Below are 20,044 nucleotides of genomic sequence, written 5' to 3'. Positions count from 1 at the left end.
AGACAGACTGGCTAGACTCCACGGTCACACAGTCACGCGCGGTACGGAAAATCCCGCATCCACCCAACCCAGCTCACGGATGGGGAAAGTGAGGCTCAGAGAAGACAGGGACTTGACCCTGATGAGAGAGTGAGGTGCCGACAGAACTAGAACCTGGTTGCTGACGCCCAGTCTGGCGCTCCTGGCCAGGAACCACACGGCTGCTTCCCTGAGCCCCTGCAAGGGGACGGACCCATCCTCCCTGCTCGGAGCTCCCCCGATTTCTGGGGAAGGACGGGGGATGGCAGGAGAAGGAGGGCAGGGCAGCAGGGCAACCCTCTTGCTTATCATTCCTGTTAAGCGCAGTAGGAGAGCAGCTCGCCCAGAACAACATCATAAAATCATTCCGCTCTCGCTCTCATTTTTTTCCCCACCATAGCTTTGCAAACCTGAGTTCCCTGAACTCTCATAGCCCTGTGAGCTATTGTTTTATTTATTTGCAGATGAGGACACTGAGGGCCAGAAGGGTTTATGCCCTGCCCAGGATCCCACAGCGAGTTTGGGACAGAAATAATGGGGACTCATTCCAGCGCTCCTGACTCTAAGACCTGGGGCGTCTCCCCCAGATCCCACTGCACCCCCACCGGATCACAGAGCAAGAAGCAAGCTGTGTCTCGCCACACTAACGCCTTCTCCGGATATTCCTGGGCACGGGGGTAGTGGCTGGAGTCCTCAGACTCGTGGGCAGAATCTCCAGATTCTGAGGGGCCCCAGATTCCCCTGGCCAGGAGCATTCACCCAGAGTCCGAGCATGTACATCAGTGTGGGGGTTCCTGAGGGCCGCGACAGGACACAGGGCTTCCTTGTGACAGAGAGATGGGCTCTCCAGCATTGTGACATGTGGAGCCGGAGAGCTGCTTCCCAGGAGGCTTCAATAAACGGCAAAGGGAATGGAGAAGCCAGGTAATGTCTGAAAAGTGAGTAAATGAGGAAGTCACGGCCGAAATCTTCCAGTCCCAGACACCTCCGTGCCCAGCACGATGGTCTGGGCCTTCGGTGGCCCCCGGATGACTGGAGTCGGTCCTGAGCACACGCTCCGAGTACTCCCGGGGTGGTCCAGATTTGTTTTCTGGGCTTTTAGAATAAAACAAAAGGCAAGGGGACAGGCTGAGCCACGGTGCAGCAGACCTTGAGGCTGGGGTCAGCACACTAGTGCGAAAAGTCGTGTCCTCAGACCTCACACGGAGGGGCCCTGTCCTGGGTCCTGGACATTGAAGGGACGACGCCCCTCTCATGAAATGAAGACTTCATGTGCCCACCCAGAGCCCACAGCATCCATTCTAGACCAAGTACCTGGAACCTGGACCCCACGTACCTGGAACACAGAACTCCCTGCCCAGATGCCCTGATCCTGCGTCCAGAATGTGTGCCGGCATTCCTCCCCGGGCCCATTCATCCTCACAAGGGCGGACGATGCCAGATGCGTGCCCGGCTCGGGGCCTGAGGAGCGGAGGCTCCCTGCGGTACTGGGTAGGGGTGGGGAGGAGAGGCAGGGGCTGTGTGCTCGGACCCCGTCCAGCTCTCCCCGCCATGTACGAGGCTGAACTCCAAGGAGCTCGAGAATTCTAAATTTGAACCCAGGCTTGCAAAGTGTTATAAATATACACTTGTCAAGGTAGGAGGATAGAACATATTTCATTTAACAGTTTGTAAGCTTAATTTAGAACTTCTAAATATTTATATAGATGGTTTGTGAGCCTCTATGGGCACTTTTGTCCCACCCATAAATCTCAGGGGCAGAACTGGGCACAAGTTTGGACTTGAGCCACGTTCTAGATCTGTTCAATTAGGAAGTGCCCTACCTTCCTTCCCTGGGTCTCCCAATTTCCTCACCTATAAAATCAAGGGCACAGTGGGGGTCATCTCTACAGGCCCTCGCAAGTCTATGCCACAACTCCAACGCCCTCCAGGGTTGGCACTTAACCGACCGTTGGCCGACCCTGACCACGAGGATAAGTATGCTTCACCAACATTCTGCTCTGTGAAATCACTGACCTGTGCCAGCCAAGTGGCAGCCCTCAGCTGCATTGGGAGATGCAGGGATCCAGCCTCGGTGCCCCAGCCCCTACCTATGTCCCACGTCAGAGGACAGCCCAAGTCTCTGGCAGCACGGGGGACAGGACCGGCTACAACTAGTCCAGAGCTATGGTCTGGGAGAACAGAACCACACAGTCTGAGCAATCAGAGGACCAGGTAGGTAATAAATATTAGGAATTCCTAATTGCTTTATGAATGTCACAACTTGAGACACCACGGTAGAAAGACAGGAGTGGGAAATGTCTCTTGGGACAGATTTAATTTAAGACAGAGGGTCCCCGACCTTTTGACGGTATCGAAACAAAGGAGTCCAGACCGCCACTTGCTGCTACGTTAAACACTCTGTGGGAAGAACAGGCACCACTGGGGAGCTTCCTGACAAATGTCACCCGGGCCTCAGGGAATTGAAAATGGGTCCCTTCTAATTAAGTCCCAGGAGGCCATTAGTGTGGTGGCTGTTAAGTAAAACCTCCACCGAGTGGAGCCTCCACCTGCCGCCCTGGCCGTCCAGATAAGGAAACCCGGGTTCTGCTGATCCCCAGGTGTCCTGGCTGTCAGCACGAAACCAGCCCAGGAGGCTTGGCTGACATTTCTGGAGGCTTTGCGCCTAGGACCTGGAGGTTCTAGATGCAGCCTTCTCCATCAGACCACGCTAGCTGCACAGTTTCTCATTTGTGGCGAGGAAGAGTTTGGAGATGCCAAGAAAGAAGGCTGTGGATCAGCTGTCAGGAGGCTGTTGCCCTCCTCTGTGGCCCATTACCTACCCTCTTGCTCTGGGGACCTGGGGACAGAAGGCAGATTGGGTTCATTGAAGGGACACTGCCATCATATCTGCCCACTCTGCCGTAACCTCTTGCCAGCCCTCAGCCAGTGGGGCCTGTCTGAACTGGCCAAAGGCAATTCCTGTCCCAGAAGCCCTTCTTTTCCCCAGTACAGATTAACGCAGGCCCTGCAGGCCCCATGGCATCGGAAGTAGGAGCTTCTGAAAGCATCCTGGAGCTTAGAAGAGTTCAAGGTTCCCCTCGAGGGGATCAGAGAGAGCATAGGGGACTGGAGGCGAGCAGAGCAGCAGCCTGGAGTCAGTGACAGATCTGCAATGTTTGCGAGAGTGGAGATGGCCCTATATCCTACATGGGCTAAAAAGGAGCCACAGCCCCTCCTGTTCTGGAACATGGAGGGACAGGAGGGATGGGATTTGTACTGGTCTGAATAAGGACAGATTCCTCTCCTGACTCAAACCCTCCTCTACTTAGACTCATGGTTAGGGACCCTGCTATGGGAATCTATAGTATTCAACAACATTGCCTACAGCATCTAAAACAGCCCTGGTCAAGTCTTAAGGATGCACCTGTTGTTGTTTTTTTTAATTAAGTTTTATTTATTAAGATTTATTTATTTCTTTATTTATTTAGAGACATGGGGAAGGGCAGAGAGAGAGGGAGAGAATCCCAAGCAGGCTCCATGCAGAGCCCGACACAGGGCTCGATCCCACAGACCCTGAGATCATGACCTGAGCCCAAATCAAGAGTCAGACGCTTCACCGACTGAGTCACCCAGGCGTCCCCTAGAGATGCACCTTCCAAAGCAAGGTCCTCACACCCCAGGAGGTCGGAACGGGAACAGCTCTGCAATTATGGCTGCAGAATATTTCCTTAAGCGACACTGAACCATGAATAGACACAGGCAGTGAGTCAGCCCAGGTCAGTGTGCATGTATGTCCCCTGGGACATGGGCACATGTGGTGCCCTGTCTGCTCGACACACGGTTTACACATGACCACATGCGATTGGGCAAGTGAAGCTCACACATTTGCACACATGGGTTCATATGCCCTGGTGTCTGTGCTATTGGTCATTCACATGTACATACTGTGAATGATTCCATAAGGAAGATTCTGTGGCTAGAAGCTTCGGCCCAGCATGTAATGCGGAAGGGCCATTCTGGGGGGTGGGGGGGGGGGGAAGCAACGAATACATACACGCATGCCTGTGTATGTGCGGGCACAGTGAAGTTTAAGGACTTTTCTTTCTATGGCTCAACGGGCAGAAACAACTCACACTGAAGGAACCCTCGCTCAAACTGACACCTCCAGTCTGACCCCTCTCAGTCACGAGCCTGCTTCCCCTTGGATGGGGAGGGGCATTCACACCCTGAGGACGGAGCTCCCTCACTGCCCCCAGCAACCCTCCCCCTTAGGAGCTCTCTGTCTACCTCACTTTCTGCACCATCTGGAAGCCACAGCCCCCTTACTTAGGACCCGGGCGACAGAGGGGGCGCCCGTCCTTCCCTGGGGCGATGGGATCTAAAACAGCAGAGAAATCAGAGACACCACCAGCCGTTTCCTTCCTTGGTTTCCTACTCTCATAATAAAAACCAAGGTGAGCTCAGGACACCTCGGCTGAGAGTCTCCCCCTTCCCTCCCTGAGATGCTCCCAAGGATGGCAGGAGCTCCCAGGGCGTAGCCGCACCTGAGCCACCCACCCTGATCTGCCTTTCTGAGACAGCGGCAGGTGACGGTGGAGGCGGTGTGGACAGGTTTTGTCCCAGGAGCCTCGTGGGTGACGCTCTCCCTCTGCAGGGACCTCCGGGCTCCAAGTCTGGGAGACACGGGACAGTGCTGTCCGGGAAGAGCAAGATCCCCCCTCCAGTCCCCTTAGAGCCCCTCAGATGCTCCTTTAAGGTCCCACAGAGGAAGGTGCAGCCTGAGGACTCACACAACAGGGGATCTGGAGACAGCGGCCGCCCCCGACCCCAGAGAGAGGAAAGACCCAGAAGAGCAGCACTTCCTTGCTGGAAGAGCTCTAGAGGGGCTCCTCAAGCGACGAGGCCACACTCTCGGGGCCTGATTAGAACCTATTCAAGCAGTGAATAGAGATCACTGCCCTCTCTGCAGGCTTTCTAAAGTGAAAACGACAAAGACACGCAGGACTCTCCGAAGCCCGACGAAGTGCTGACTCTGTGCTTTGTACCCCGATGCTTCAAAAACTGCACACACTGTGTCACCCCTGCTTTTGGTGGCCCTGCTTTGTGGACGTTCTAGGCACCTGTCTCAAGACTGGCAGCATTGGGCCCTCCCCCCACCTCAGTTTTTCGAAGAAAGAAGGGAGGCACCGTGGCAAGGGGGCCTGCCCGAGGTCGCACGCTGGGGCGTGGGGGGTGGGAAACACAGGGACCCCCCTTCCTCCTGCCACGAGCCCTCCCGGAACCGAGTCCCCCGCGGCCCTCCCCAGGGCCCTCCCCGCGCCCCCCCCCTCACCTGGGGTGGATGTCCACGAGCAGCACGAGCGTCTGCATGGTGATCACGTCGATGCGCTTGCAGTGGAAGCGAGCCACCTTGAGCACCTTGAGGTACGTGCAGCAGAGCACGACGAAGGACAGCAGGAAGCTGAGCGCGTGGAAGGCGCCCGTGAAGACGGCGAAGCGCAGGCGCTCGTCCGGCCGCCGGCTGCACAGCGTGCACGACGCGTACAGCTGGTGGAAGCCGAGCCAGGACAGGGCGAGCGCGGCGGCGGGGAAGGCGAGCGCGTGCAGCCACGTGTAGGCCACCATGAGCGCGGCGTCGCGGAGGCGCATCTTGGCGCGGTAGCTCAGGGGGAAGACCACGGCCACCCAGCGGTCGATGCTGAGCGCGGCCATGCTGAGCATGGAGTTGGTGGCCAGGAAGGTGTCGAGGAAGGCGGCCAGGCGGCACAGGCGGTCGCCGGCCGGCTGCCGCTGCGCCACGACGCCGGCCAGCGTGAGCGGCATGTTGAGCACGGTGCACAGCAGGTTGCCGCACGTGAGGTTCAGGGTGAAGAGCGCGGGCGCCTGGCGCCGGATGTCGGCGCTGTGCAGGAGGCAGAGCAGCACCAGCGCGTTGGCCAGCAGCGAGACGCCCATCGTGCCCACCAGCAGCCCCGCCAGGCCCGCGTCCCACGAGTTCATGGTGCGCGCCCCGCCGCCGCGGCGCTCAGGGCCCGCAACCCGGCGCCGCCATGGCGCCCCCGCCGCCGCTCGGCCCCGCGGCGCCGCCCCCGCCCCGCGCCCCCCCCGGCCCCCGCCCCCATGCCCTCCCCCCCCCTCCGCGCCCGCGCCCCGAGCTGGCCGGCAGGCGCCCCCCGGCCCTCACCCCATCCCTCTCCGCGCGCGCCCCGCCGGCTCCCCGGGCTCTCGCGTCCTGCGCTCTCCCTGCTCGCTCTCCCTTTCTTCTCTCCCCTCCGCCGGCTCTCTCCCTCCCGCCCTCTCCCCCTCTCTCCTGGCGGCGCTTCTCTTCCCTCTCTCCCACTGCTGTTCTCTCCGTCTGTCTCTCCCACCCCCAATTTTCTCCTCCCCTCTCGTTCTTCCCCCTCCTCTGCTCTCCCTCTCTGGAACCTGGCTGCCTCTATCACAGAAATCCCCGCTGATGCGCACACACTCGCTCACACGCCGCCGAGGGAACCGGCCCTGAAGGCTCCGGTGCAGGGTGATTGGCTCCTCCTCGTGGCTCCCCCCGCCCCTCCAGCCCTCCGGCGGCGTGTGTGTGTGTGTGTGTGTGTGTGTGTGTGTCTCGAAGACAGGCTGAGTCAAGGAAGTCTGTCTGAGAAAAGGGACGGATGCCTGGGCACCTTCACGCCTCAGTGCCACCTGCCCCGGCCTGGGCACCGGCCCAGCCAGACCTTGACGTGGAGGTCCCACCCCCCTGCGCCGGCTGAGCTTCCCAGGGCTGAGGCCCTCCCTCTCCAGGCTGTGCTGGGTGGACTCGGTAGGGGTAGGCTCCTTTGCTGGGGGCGGAAGGAACCCGTGGTCCTCCGTCCTGCATGACCAAGGGCCCAGCTCCAGGGCAGCTGCTAAACTCCTGGGGGCGCTCCGTTTGCCGGATCCTCTTTCTATCACCTTGCGGCCAGAGCTTCTCAAGTCTGCTGCAGGGAGGCTGAGACTCACTGTGACATCCTCTGGGCGTCCCCTCAGCCAGGATGAGCACTTTATTTGACCCTGAGCGCTCACAATTGGGCCGGCCTGTCTGTCCACAGCCAGCCTCAGCAGAGCCACGGGGTGGCTCAGCATTCCCGGCCTGAGTTCCAGCTGCTGCCATCTGTCAATCACACGCCATCTGCCCTGGGTCCGGTGAGACAGCAAGTTCCAGTTTGCCAAGGACCTGGACAGCACCACGTGCCAGAGCTCTTCAGAGAAAGGGGAGCATGGAGGGTGGCGTGGTATGGTGGCAGCCTGGGGGACTCTGGGCGTGCAGGGGTCTAAGCCCACCCTCAGGAAAGTGCACAGAAATGGCAGCCCTTGTCTCCTTTTACCAAGACCCTGTGGGGAACGTGTGGGGGTCAGGGCTTCCTTCCCCCACCCTGAGAGCCTGCTTGAACACTTACCGACACACCACTGCCGTCCTAGGACACTGGGCAAGTCACGGAAGCCGGCTGAGCCTCAGTTTCCTTCTTTACCTTTCAGAGCTCTGGTGGGCAGTAGCTACGACGTGTGCAGAGCTCGGCCTTCCAGAGGCAGAAACGGAACCAAATGCCAGCAGCCCCCTCATCGCTTGGCCCCCTCGCGTGGCCCACAGAGTTCAGAGTTGGATACGTGTGTTCATTAGATACTTGGTGTGTGACATCAGAGTGAAGGGCTCACCGGTGCAACTCCCCTGCTCCCAAAGACTGCCCCCATAAATAGCCCGTGGCGTGAGACAGGTGCCCATGTACTGCTGTAGAGTAAATGGACCAAGGAATATGTTTCTGGGGGCACCATTGGGTCCACGATTCTCACACTTTGGTGCTTATCAGACTCACCTGCTGAACTTGGGGTGCTGGTTATAGATTGATATCCCTGGGTCATGCTCGGGGTTTCCAAATCAGCAGGTCTGGGGCTCTGCAGTGTTAGCGGGCTCCTTAAGTAACTCCGGTGAGGGTGGTCTATGAGTATGCTTAGGGGCACATTCTCCGAGAACTGGGCCAGCGGGCCAGCTGGATGTCTGCACATCCTCTGGGCACATCCTCCAACAAAGGCCTGATATTCTGGCCTGGAGGCGCTCGCTGAAGGGTCATCCGTATGTGCAGGAAGCACAACGTCAGGTGCTAACTAATACCCTCATAGCACGTTGGCATTTACAGATCACATCTGTACATCATCACACTGTATTTCATCTCTGCAACAGTGACAAGAAAAGGACACTGAAGCTAAAAGAAGTGAGAGAGTTGGTAAGGACAGAAGCCAGTACCATTAGCTTCATAGATTTGCTCCTTCTGCGTACTCCAAAAGTTCCTCAGTCACCTTCTTAAGCAGGTGTCCTTGGTCTGGAACTTGAAAGAACTTAACAGCATTCAAATGATGTCAGTGACCATGTAACCAGGTCTAAGAGCAATAAGTGCACACACACGTGCACACACACACACACACACACACACATCATTTTGAAGATCATTTGCTTTCTGAATTCTTAAAGGCAACATTGAAAGGTTAAAATGCCAGAAAAATACTCTGAATATTTTAACTCTATTTCCTGAAGAACAGAGTTGATTTTCTTCTGGATGTGAACAATATTTCCTGCTTCTAGTGGGGCTAAGGGAGGGCTGACCTCCTTGGTGACCAAGTCCCCAGCCCCCGTGGCTTCATCCAGGCTGGACCTCACCAGACACAGGTCGTGACATAGCCCCAGACACCAACAGTATGGTCATAGTCACCAAGGAAGGGAGAGGCCTGTCCCTCTCCAGGCCTGGATGCTGGATCCCCCTTGCCTCTTGTGAGGGGACTCAAGCATCTGGCACATCTGATCAGGGGACATGAGGTGTCAGGGCTTGGAGTATGTCCTCTGGGGGCCACACTGTGGCCAGGTTTGTGTGTCTGCATGCTTCTCTGAGCTGGACAGAAGTGATGGGATGTTTGTGACAACATTAACATGAGCCATTAAATAGTGCAACTGGGCCCGGAGGGCATGCTCAAAACCAGAACTGAGTCTCATCCCTTTAGATGGTTGAATACAGTTCTACGTAGAGGCAAGCACATGCACACGTGGCTGGGAATTGTTGCCAAAACCGTTCAACATAAATATCATGATTTCATCTCAACAAGTGAAAGAGCCAAGACCCAGAAAGACCCACAATTTGTTCAAGGTCGCTCCAGGGAAGCATCAATAGATAGGGCGGAATGAATTAAGATGGCAGAGCCATGATTAGAATCCTTATCTATCGGACATTAAAACTCATGTTCTTCTCACTGGGACACTATATTTATCACACACAATTTGTCACACAGGTGACGCGCACACACAACACACATATTCACAATGAGAGGTCGTCCTTTCCATAGCTATCTTTAAAAAGATGTGAAAGATTTATATAAGCTGAACAGAACCTGGAACACCACCAATGCCCTGAGAGGGGTCTCGCTGAAGCGCCACAGCCACAGACAGCACGTCCCTTTAGGGAATTGGAGGATTCTGGATTTTTGCAAGCAGAGGAGGAGGGCCTAGGAGCTGGGGGGAGGGAGGCCCATTAACAAATGCCTAGAGGCCAACGTCTGGCGCATGTTTGTGGTTCTGAAGAGAAGGTGGGACAGAAAGAAAGGGGGTGGCAAGTCCTAACTGCCAGGCTGAGGACAGAAAGGTCAGTCCCTTCCAGATGATGACTTCTAGGACCTGGAGCATCCAGCCATCCTGGATAGACATCTCTGCCAGCTCTCCACCAGCTGAGCCTACCAGCAGGTCTCCATTTTCAAAGCACTTACACACTGCTAATTCCAGCCTCTCTGCTGCTGACCTCTGCCCACTCCCAGAGTGGGTACTACCTCTGCGGTGGTACCTCTCCTGGAAGGATGTTTATGCATACCCCATGGCCCAGCCTCCAAGCTGGGCAAGCAGAAGCAACCGAACCAAGTTTTTCCAACAACACCATCGGGCCTCTGGCTTACTTGCCTATTAGTAGGGAAGAAAGGAATTGGCTGTCTGGACAGAGTTTTGCCACTCATGAATCTCCATGGGTGTCCCAGGCCCCACAGGCCAGGTATAAAAGGATGTGGGCCCAGCAGAGAGAAGAGGAAGGATGCTGCCTGGCAGTCTTAGCTGGTGATCTCCAGGGAGAGATGAGTTGACCTCTGTCTGAGGGGACTCATGATGATAAAACATGTATCAGAGGTTGGCGATGATCCAGACCCTCTGCCTACCTAATCTCATTTGATCGTCACAGCGACCCTGTATGAGAGGCTATAGTTCCTGCCATAATACAGATGAGGAAATCGAGGTTTAAAAAGTTAAGCAGTGTGCCCAAGGTGTCAGTTAATGAGGGAAGGGAAGGAGGCCCTTTGTATGTAATCACTGCGATTCTGTTCTGCTGCCCAGATTTGGTCTCTTCCGATGATGTTCATCAACCATCCCTCCCATTCTTCCCTCCTCTACCTTTCCTTCCCAAGCTGGACCCTTGGGGTGAATGTCAGCTGGGTGGCGTAGAAAGTCAGTGTGTGAAACACGTAAACTTGAGAGCTCCTTGTGGGTCAGGAGCTCTGCTGAGCACTTTATGTTCATTTCCCAACCTAACAGCTCGTAGGACAGAAATAATCGTCATCCCACTTGTGCATGAGATGACACAGTCTTGCAGCTAAGTAGCTTACCCGAGGTCTCCCAGATAGCCGCAGTAGATGTGAGATTGCAGCACCAATCCCCGCCCCCACCCCAGCCCAGGGCTCTGCTATCTACATCACAGTTGCCCCCGCACTTGGGCAGATAGAAGGAGCCATAGTCCAGCTAGCTAGTCTGCCCGGCCAAAATATGGAGCCTTCCCTCTCCTCTGAACTCACTGTGCCTACACAGCCAGCCTGTGAGGTTTGCACTTTGCCTTGAAAATCCATGAAACCTGCCCATGGCAGCAGCAACTTCTTTATTTGCAACCCATACTGGCTCCAGGAGGACAGAAGTGTGTGATTGATCTTCCTGAGTGTTAGACTGTGAGGCATTGAACCGGTCCATGAACAATGGCTTCTTGGAGTTTGGACTGACTTCTAAGGATGTCTGGCTTCTGTTCATTTCCTGTCTCTGAGCTGCAGTGGAGCAGTGGAGCTTGTCTTATATCCCCAGGACTAGAATATTCAGCAAGAGCTATTTCTCCCAGTTTCTTGTCCCACTTCTGTCCTTACTCCCCCACAATTGCTGACTGGAGGTTTACCAGGGGTCCTGAGCGGTTGGAAGGCTCTGGGCTCTTGCCCAGCATTGAGTTCTGGACCGATCAGCACTGAGACAGTGGACAGCTCCTCTCCTGCTGTCTGATCCCTTTCAAGAAACACTGGCGGTGGAAACCCAGAGCTGGCCTCCTGGTGCTGTGTCTTTTGAGCTCCAATACCAGGTCTTTAAAACAAGACGGATTCAACTACCATTTGTTGAGCAGAGCAGATTCTAGGCTATTTTCTTCCACTTAGTAGACTCAGAAACCGAGGCTATGGCCACACATTTAGTGAGAGGCAACATTTCAGCCTGTTGGATTCCAAAGCTCATGCTTTTAATCACTGAACTATACTGCTCTATCATTTTGGAAGGTGGACTGTTTGGAAACCATGTCTTCCACTTTCTCTGCCCATCAGCAGCTCCGGTGACATATACAACCCTGAACACATACCAGACTGCCCCCTGTCCTATGTGTGGCCTGATTTGATCTGACTCCACCAGGTTTCCTGAGGGCTGTTCCCATGACCTGTACCTCTGTGGGTATGTTCCCTGTGGCCTGAAAGGGAGACCTCCTTTACTGGTGATTCTGAAGGTCTTCCAGGATTGTGCCTACCCCAAGTCTGGGGCCACAGTTGCATGATACCCTCAGCAAACCATGGCAGGAAACCCTGGTCTAAGTACCACTTTCCAGTAATTCCCAGTGGGAATGAGCCCATCTCTCTGATGGGAAAGAGACCTTGGGCTGACAGTATCATACAGCAGACAGTACCTTGTGCTGGAAGACAGGAGTTCAGGATTCTAGTCTAGTCACTGCACTAACTGACCATATGCCTTTGGGCAGTTCTTTCCCCTCCTGTGGCTCAGACTCCCCATCTGCGAAATGGAGTGGGTGGATGAGGCAATCTCACTTGTGAATTTAGGCTGCTTGAAGATGCCACATCAGGGATTTAATAAGGGGAGAAGGAGCAGGGAAGGGGGTGCAGAGACAGGCATCGTGGGGCTTTCCTTCCCCACCTGGCTGGAATTCAATCTCTTCCCCTGCAGTGGCATCAGAAGCCCATGCACCACTTTAGTTTAAGAGGTCTGTGTGGGCGGGTGTGGGGAGGAAGATTCACTCCCCTCTGACTGTGAACTGGTCAGAACAATCACGGGGCTCATCTCTCTGCCCTCACCACACCTAAGGGGACTGTGTATGCATATCAGGTGCTGTTCTGTATATGGTTCAGGAAGAGAGCCTCCCTGTGAGTGGGACAAAGGCTATGTGTGTGTGTGTTGGTGGGGATAGCGGGGAGGGGGGTGAGACAGAGAGAGAGGGAAGGAGGGAGAGAAGGAGAGAGAGGGAGCTGGAGAGAGAGAGAGAATGAGTCAGACTGGCTAAAGATGTGAAAATAATCTTTTCTTATGGTTTGAGAACAAGGGAAACTGAGGCAGGCATAAATCTCTTCTTAAATGACTCAACTCTTTTGGGGGCTTAGCAAGATTTAGAAATCAGGAAAAACATCATTTATTTTGCGTGGTTACTTAAGGGCACTTCATGGGAAACCAAACCATTTGCTCTTGGTGGAGAAATAGGGAAGGGGATGTTACAGAAAGGAGTGTGCCTCTCTCACACCCAAGGCTGATCATACCCTCTCAATTACCACTTGGTAGCACCAGAAGTCACTCTCCCAACCAGATGTCATAGTTTTGGCACTTAGGGATCCTACCAAAAGGTGTCATACTGGCCTGGCCAACCCAGATGGGAGTGGAAGGCTTTGCCCCCTCTTCAGCCTCCTGCTTTGGTGAGGCAGCTCTGTAGCCAAGCAGATTGCTGGAGTCATTCTGCTCATGTGCTGTGACTCTGATTTTGGAAGCTTCTTTGTTCCTGTGTAGATTCTTTTTTTTTTTCTGACCAAGATTTTATCTACATAGTGAAAGATACAAATCATACTACTGATGAGTTCTGATAAACGCATCATCCATGAAATCCACACACTAAATTCAGAATGTTTCTATTGCCCTAGAAAGTTCCTTCATGCCCCTTTCCAATCCTCCCCTGACCCCAGCTAACTCCTGCCCTGCTTTCTATCATAATAGATTAATTTTTCAAAGAGTTAGAACTTCGTCTGCATGAAATCATATGTGTGTGCTCTTTTATATCAGTCTTCTTGTCTTATTTTGTCTCATTTCATTCAGTATAATATTTTTTAGGTTGACCCATGCTGTCGTGTATTTAAGTAGTTCATTCCTTTCTGTTGTTGGGTAGAAATGGATTATATGAATGTATAACAGTTTGTCTAGACATGGTCCTATTAATGGGCATTTGTTTTATATACAATTGGGGGATATTCTCAATAAAACTACTATGGACATTCCTGTACTAGTTTTTTTTTTTGGGGGGGGGGTTCTGTTGCCTTTTTTTTTTAGTATACATATGTTTTAGTTCTCTTTAGTAAATACCTACATTTATATTTAACTTTTATGAGAAAGTGCCAAACAGTTTGGCAAAGTGTCTGTACAATTTTGCAGTGCAACAACCAACATTAAAATAGGCTGTTTGTCTTTTTCTTATTGAGTCGTAGGAGTTCTAAAATCTATTTTGGATATAAGACACTTATTAGACTTATCTGTTGCAATGACTCTCCTCATCTGCAGGTTGTCTCTTCCTTTTCATAATGGTGTCCTTTGATGACATAAAAATTTTAGAATTTGTTTGCCAATTTTTTTTTAAACATGCTGGACTTTGATGGGGATGGCAGTGAAACCAAAGATTAGTTTGGGAAGAATGTCACCTTCTGTATTTTCTCCTTCATAATGTTAATCTAGTGAAAAAAATTAACTTTCTAATGATAAACCACCTCTGCATTCCCAGTTGGCCTTTCTTTTTCCTAAGATTTCAAAGTTTTTTGCATCTATGTTTTTGAGGAATATTAGCCAACGGTTTTATTTTCCTCTGCTGGCTTTGTCTGGTTTGATATCAGGGTTGTGCTTCCCCATGGAAAGACTTGTGAAATGCTCCCTTTATAAAAAGCTGTCATACTGTTTTTCAAAGTGGTTATGATATTTTTCCATTGTCATCTAAAATATATGAGAGCTCGAGTTTCCCTGCATGCTTCTGAGCCCTGGGTATGGTTGGTTTCAAAAAGTATCCAATCTAGTAGTGTATAGAGAGGCATCTCACTGTGGTTTTAATTTGCATTTCTACGTTGAGTAATTATATTGACCATCTTTTCATTCCTTATTTACCTTTGGTAAAGTGTGTGTTCAGATTTCACTCTTTTTAAATTGGATGTTTTTTCTTCGGATTGTTGAGTTTTGAGACTATTTTGTAAATTCCAGATACAAGTCCCTTGCTAGATATGTGACTTACAAGTATTTTCTCAGGATCTGTGGCTTGTCTTTTAGCAATGTATTTCACAGAGCAAACATATTTAACTTTGATAAAGTACAATTTCTCATTTTTTTTCTTTCATGGATAGTACATTTGTTGTTCTAAGAACTCTTTGTCTAATCCCGAGTCACAGAGATTTTTCTCACACGTTGTAAAGTTGTAAACTTTTTTTTCATGTTTATTTATTTATTTTGAGAGAGAGAGAGAGAAAATGAGCAGGGTGGGGCAGAGAGAGAGGGAGAGAGAGAATCCCAAGCATGCTTCGCTGTGTGAGTGCAGAGTTTGACATGGGGCTCAAACTCATGAACCGTGAGATCATGACCTGAGCCGAAGTCAGATACTTAACTGACTGAGCCACCCAGTCAGTTTGATTTTTTTATGAGGTGTGAGGGATAAGTCAAGATTCATTCTTTTGCATATGTGTATCCAATTGCCCAAGCACCCACGTGTTCAGAACACCATCCTTTCTTCGTTGAATTGTCTTTGCTATTCAATATATTTTCATTGATTTGTGGGTCTTATTTTGGATGCCCTATTTTATTTCACTGATACACGTACGCTTTCACTAATATCACATCTCAATTCCTATCATAAGTCTTGAAATAAACTATTGTGACTCCGCTTTGCTGTTCTTGCTTCTCAAGGTTATTTAGACTAATCTGTTTGCTTCTTCACACACAGATTTTGGAATTCGCTTGTTGATATCTACAAAACAATCATATTCAGATTTGATTGGGAATGTGTTGAATCTGTAGAACATTCAAGAAGAATAAATATCTTATCAACATTGAGGTTTCTAATCCATAAACACAATATATCTCTGTATTTAGATTTTCTCTGATTTCCTTCATTAATGCTATCGAGTTTCCAGATACAGGTCCTGAAAATATTTTATTATATTTATACCTAAATTCATTTATGCGTGAGTTCATATTTTGATGCTATTTAAGTTATGCCACGTTGCTATGTTAATTTCATATTGTTCCTTGCTTTTAGATGGATAGGCTAGATAGGTAGATAGATGGATAAATAGATAGATGATAGAATTGATTTTGTATGTTGACTTTGAGAACTTCCTAAGTTCCTTTATGGTTTCCAGAAGATTTTCTGCAGATTCCATGGGATTTCCTCCTATGTAAGCACTCTTACCGTCCATAACATGGATTCCTTTTATTTCTTTTTGGTTGTCATATCTCACTGGTTTGGAGTGAGCACACTCACCTTGTTCCCAGTCTGAGGTGGAAACATTTAGTCTTTCACCATCCATTGTGTTTACCTGTAAGTGATTTGTAGATGCCCTATCTCAGGCTAAGAGGGTTCCTTTATATTTCTAATTTACCAGTGGTATGGATCATGAATGGATGTTGAGTTTTGTCAAGTCTTATCTTGCATCTATGGAGATGATCACATATATTTTTTCTTTTAATCTCAATATAGTGAATTACATTGATTTTAAATGTTGAATCAGCTTTACTTTACTAGGGAAAAATACTTGGTCTTGATATGCTATTCCTCATATATTGCTGAATTCCTTTTGCTTGTGTTTTGCTGGGGATTTTTACATCTATGTTCATGAAGGATATTAGTCTACTTTTTTTCCCTTGTAATATCTTTGCCCAGTTTTGATATCAGGGTAATACTAGCCTCAGAAAAATCAGTTGTGGGGACACCTGGGTGGCTCTGTCAGTTGAGCGGCTGACTCTTGATTTCGGCTCAGGTTATGATCTCATAGTTCCTGAGATCCAGCTCCGTGTCAGGCTCTGTGCTGACCTCTTGGAGCCTGCTTGGCATTCTTTCTCCCTCTGTCTGCCCTTACCCCATTCACACACATGTGCCTTCTCTCTCTCTCTCAAAATAAATAAACACTAAAAAAAGGAAAATCAGTTAGGAAGTGCTCCTTCTCTTCTAATTTCTGAAAGATATTGCATAGACTTAGTATTACTTATTTGTTTTTTTGTTGGAAGGTTTTAAAGTGTGGATTCAATTTATTTAATAGAAAGAAGATGTTTCAGGTGCTTTGCAAATGTCATTTCATGAGCCCCTCCCAGTGCTCCATGAGAGTGTTAGAGAGAGGCAGCCTAGATGGGAGAGGCAGTAGGGAAGAAAGCAGCAAGGTTAGAGTCTTCCTTGAACTTGTGGTTGGGAAATGCTGGTCCACCTCACCACACACACTTCATTGCCAGGCCAAGCCCTCTATGAAAACTGGTGGCAGAAAGTGTCTGTCCCCACGCCTGACACCACAGTGTAGAGGAGCCAGGCTGCACTGACCAGAGAGGACCACCATAATAGTATAAAATCAAGCATGAAAGAGAAGAGCTTGGGGGCCAAACACAGCAGCCAGGGACAAGCATCCTTCATGCCAGGCTGAGATAATTTGGACTTCGTATTGCTAAGCAGCTCCTGGACCCCAGAAGAAAGGCTCAGGACTAAGCTCACCTGCTGCGTAAAGAGGCAAGTGGGCCACACACAGGCTCTCAGGGATTCCTCCTACATCACACTCAGAAGACTTTCCACATACTGACCTTCTAGTGCATGCATTCTCCAATAAGATTAGGGATCTTATTAAATTAAGTATTACTAATCCCATTGGCAAGCACTGCTTTCACTTTGATTGCCTAGCAAAAGACAGGCTGGTATTATTATGCCCATTTTACAGATGAGCTGGGATTTGAACCTTTATCTGCTCTTCCCACCCCGTCAGCATCATCCCCTGAGAGGGTTTGATCTAATGTACCACCAGCAACAGCTGACCTAGGAGAATGCAATGTATTGGCCAGGTTTGGAGCGGGGAGCCTCATGGAGAAGTGGGCCTCAGGAAAGAGCAGGGTTCTTGGCAAAGCCCTTCCACGCTTTGAGAGAAGACTTGCATGCCTTTGGAAACTCTGATTGTTCTGGCCAAGCCAGCACAAAGCTCCAACTGAAGCTTTCTATTTTGTCAATAAAACCTTTTTTTGTTTGTTTTTTTTAGCAAAACACTTTTGTTGGGGTTGCGTGTAGCAAGAGCCTTCTGGTTATTGTTGGCAACCCACAGTCTTTCCTTGAACGCATGGTCTCATAGTTCCATGCCCAAATTGCTGGGGAGGTGAAGTCTGGATTTTGAATGATCTGGTGCCCCCGAGGCATCTCCGGCCTCCTCCCCTTCAGATGGCTCAAAGCTAAGTCCTTCATGAGGCAAGCCCATATCATGAGAGCCATGGCCATAGAAAGCCAATATGACCCTGAGAATAATCTACAGCAGCCTCCAAATTTTACAGATGGAAATTATGAGACTAGTGAGGCTTGCACTGGGATGTAGAATCTAGTCTCCCCACCCACACCCCCCGGCATCAATGGCTCTCTCTTTACTTCCATTTTATAAAAGAAAAGACAAGACATGAAGTGAATTGATCCCCCCATCCTAGTCCCATAGCTCCTGAGAGATTCGGGATAAGAGCTACATTTCCCATGAAGAGAGTGTAACTTACTTGCCTTCAAAAAGAACACCCTTAGTAATGCTGAGATAGTGAGATATGCATCAAAACAGCTGCCAATGAGAAGTCTCACAAACAGGGACCATCAGGGGCCAACACTGATGGATGAAGAGGGAGAAGGTTGGCCAGAAAGCACTTGGGCTCCAGGTGAGTCTTCTCTTCCTTTTGAGTCCCTGTCCTCCTGGGTGGTTCGCTTCAGGGTGTATTAGCAGCAATGAAGGACTCTTTTAGGAATGGACCACGTGTCTGTGGACAGAGGCCAGAAGGGCCTGGTCCCTCAATGCGACCCTGGAGGCAATCAGGAAGTGATATTGTCCTGGCTGAGATGGTCCCAGGCCCCCAGAAGAGCTCATCTGGCTGCAGCCCAGGAAAATTGGCCTTGAGACAAGTTCCTGGCTTCTTGTGGATACCAACCTCCTTCTGTCCCTTGCAAGACCCTCTCTCCTTCCCATCTGTTACACGCCCAGCACCCAGATTCCCCAACTCCCATACTAGGTGATTCCATGCTATTTTGTCATTCTACTTCACAGCACATTATTGTCCCCATTTCACAGATGGAGTTTGGGAGAACAGGTCCAAGTTCTGCAATAAGAATTGGCAGGTCCAACATTAGGACCGGGGTCTATTTAGCTCCAAAGCCCATATCCTTTGCCAAGTGGCCTCTAGGCTGGGCCACCTCTTTTGTCGACTAAAAGAGGGAACGGGAACAGTCAGCTGTGAATTCGGGAGAGCAGGCTCACGGCCGCCGGCCAGTTCCTCCCACTACTTCCAGAAGCTTTCCACTCGCTCTATCCAGGCTCAGGTCAGTTGGGTCCAGGTGGACTTGGCAGTGGTTTCAGATATTGCATCCTGTCCATCAGTGGGTACGCTGCCCACAACAGAATTGCAGGCCAGTCTGATGGCCCTGAAGTCCTGCAAACCTGCCCTGGGCTGTCTCCTACCCTATCACTGCAGCTTCCAACTACGGGAACCCAGCAGGGCCAAAGCCCTGACGTTGAGTCACACGGTACTTGGGTCAAGACCCAGGGCCCTGGCTCCCCGAGTTTGGTTGGGTTTTTGATAAGGCTTACTGTACAAATCCATTGGGAAATCAAGAGATTCTTTTCTTGTGGAAGGGATTGAGCTCATACAAGTAGGCTGGGGTGGGGTTCCTCAGGGTGTGGGGCTTTGGGATTAATCCTATAGAAAGTCTTGCCCTGTAAGAGTGTTTGTTTGTCTCTTGAGAAGTTCACAGTTAGTTTTCATTGATTATTTAGGGCATCAGGTCTGTGTTCATAAGCTAATTCTAAGAAGTCATTATAAAGCAATTCCATTCACTTTCCCATGTAGCAAGGGTGCATTCATTCTTCCCTTCGGTCCCTTGACCTCACTGAAGGCATGAGATAAAGGTGCTATAATCCTGGCCCTCGAGGCTGATATGTGCCCATAGTAGGTGCCTGCTAAGGTGGAAGGCACAGTTTATGCACATGCACTGTGAGAGCACCGACAGCTGTGGGGAGTCTGCAGTATCTCAGGTAGAAAGACCACACTTGTTACTCTTCAGCCTTGCCTCAGAGTTAAGGTGCTGGATGCCAGTAGCCCCACACGGACGGCCCCAGTAGATACTGATCCTGTTGGAATGAGGCCACCTGTCGACACAAGGTTCAGGTGTGTGGGCAACGTGTCATGTGGCAGTGCCCCCTCTGATCAGAAGAGGACCCCCTCGCCTCTCCCCATCCCTAGCTGGGAGGGCTTCCATTTTTGTTCATCATACCAGTCTTTGTGTGAAATACAGTTAGATACGCCCTGAAGAGCTGACGAGGGCTGAATTTAGCAAACACCTGTCACCATCAACACCTGAGAAACAAAACCCTGGACGACTTAGCACATTGTTGTTCTTGAAGATTGTTCGGCTATTTCTGAACGTTCAGCAAGGGCTGACAGGATGCTGTCTTTGTTTGTGTCTGATCACACACACACACACACACACACACACACACACACACATGCTTCTTTCTTTGTTTTCCTTCCCGTAGCAAC

General features: G+C 50.7%; 1 protein-coding gene across 1 annotated transcript in view; it reads right to left on the bottom strand.

The window, feature by feature from the left end:
* Positions 1-6,114, bottom strand: part of GPR26 (G protein-coupled receptor 26) — a 28,816-nt gene extending 22,702 nt beyond the window's left edge. The window contains exon 1 of the mRNA XM_019424697.2: positions 5,333-6,114. Within this exon, the coding sequence (XP_019280242.1) occupies positions 5,333-6,000 (668 nt within the window). The 5' untranslated portion in view covers positions 6,001-6,114. The remainder of the gene's footprint in view (positions 1-5,332) is intronic.
* Between the last annotated feature and the right edge of the window lie 13,930 nt (positions 6,115-20,044).

The sequence above is a fragment of the Panthera pardus genome, unplaced genomic scaffold (assembly GCF_024362965.1).
Source record: "Panthera pardus isolate Hobbes unplaced genomic scaffold, ASM2436296v1 HiC_scaffold_22, whole genome shotgun sequence".
NCBI classification, from domain to species: Eukaryota; Metazoa; Chordata; class Mammalia; order Carnivora; family Felidae; genus Panthera; species Panthera pardus.
Note: the sequence above shows the minus strand (reverse complement) of the source record. Positions and strands in the feature narration are given on the sequence as shown.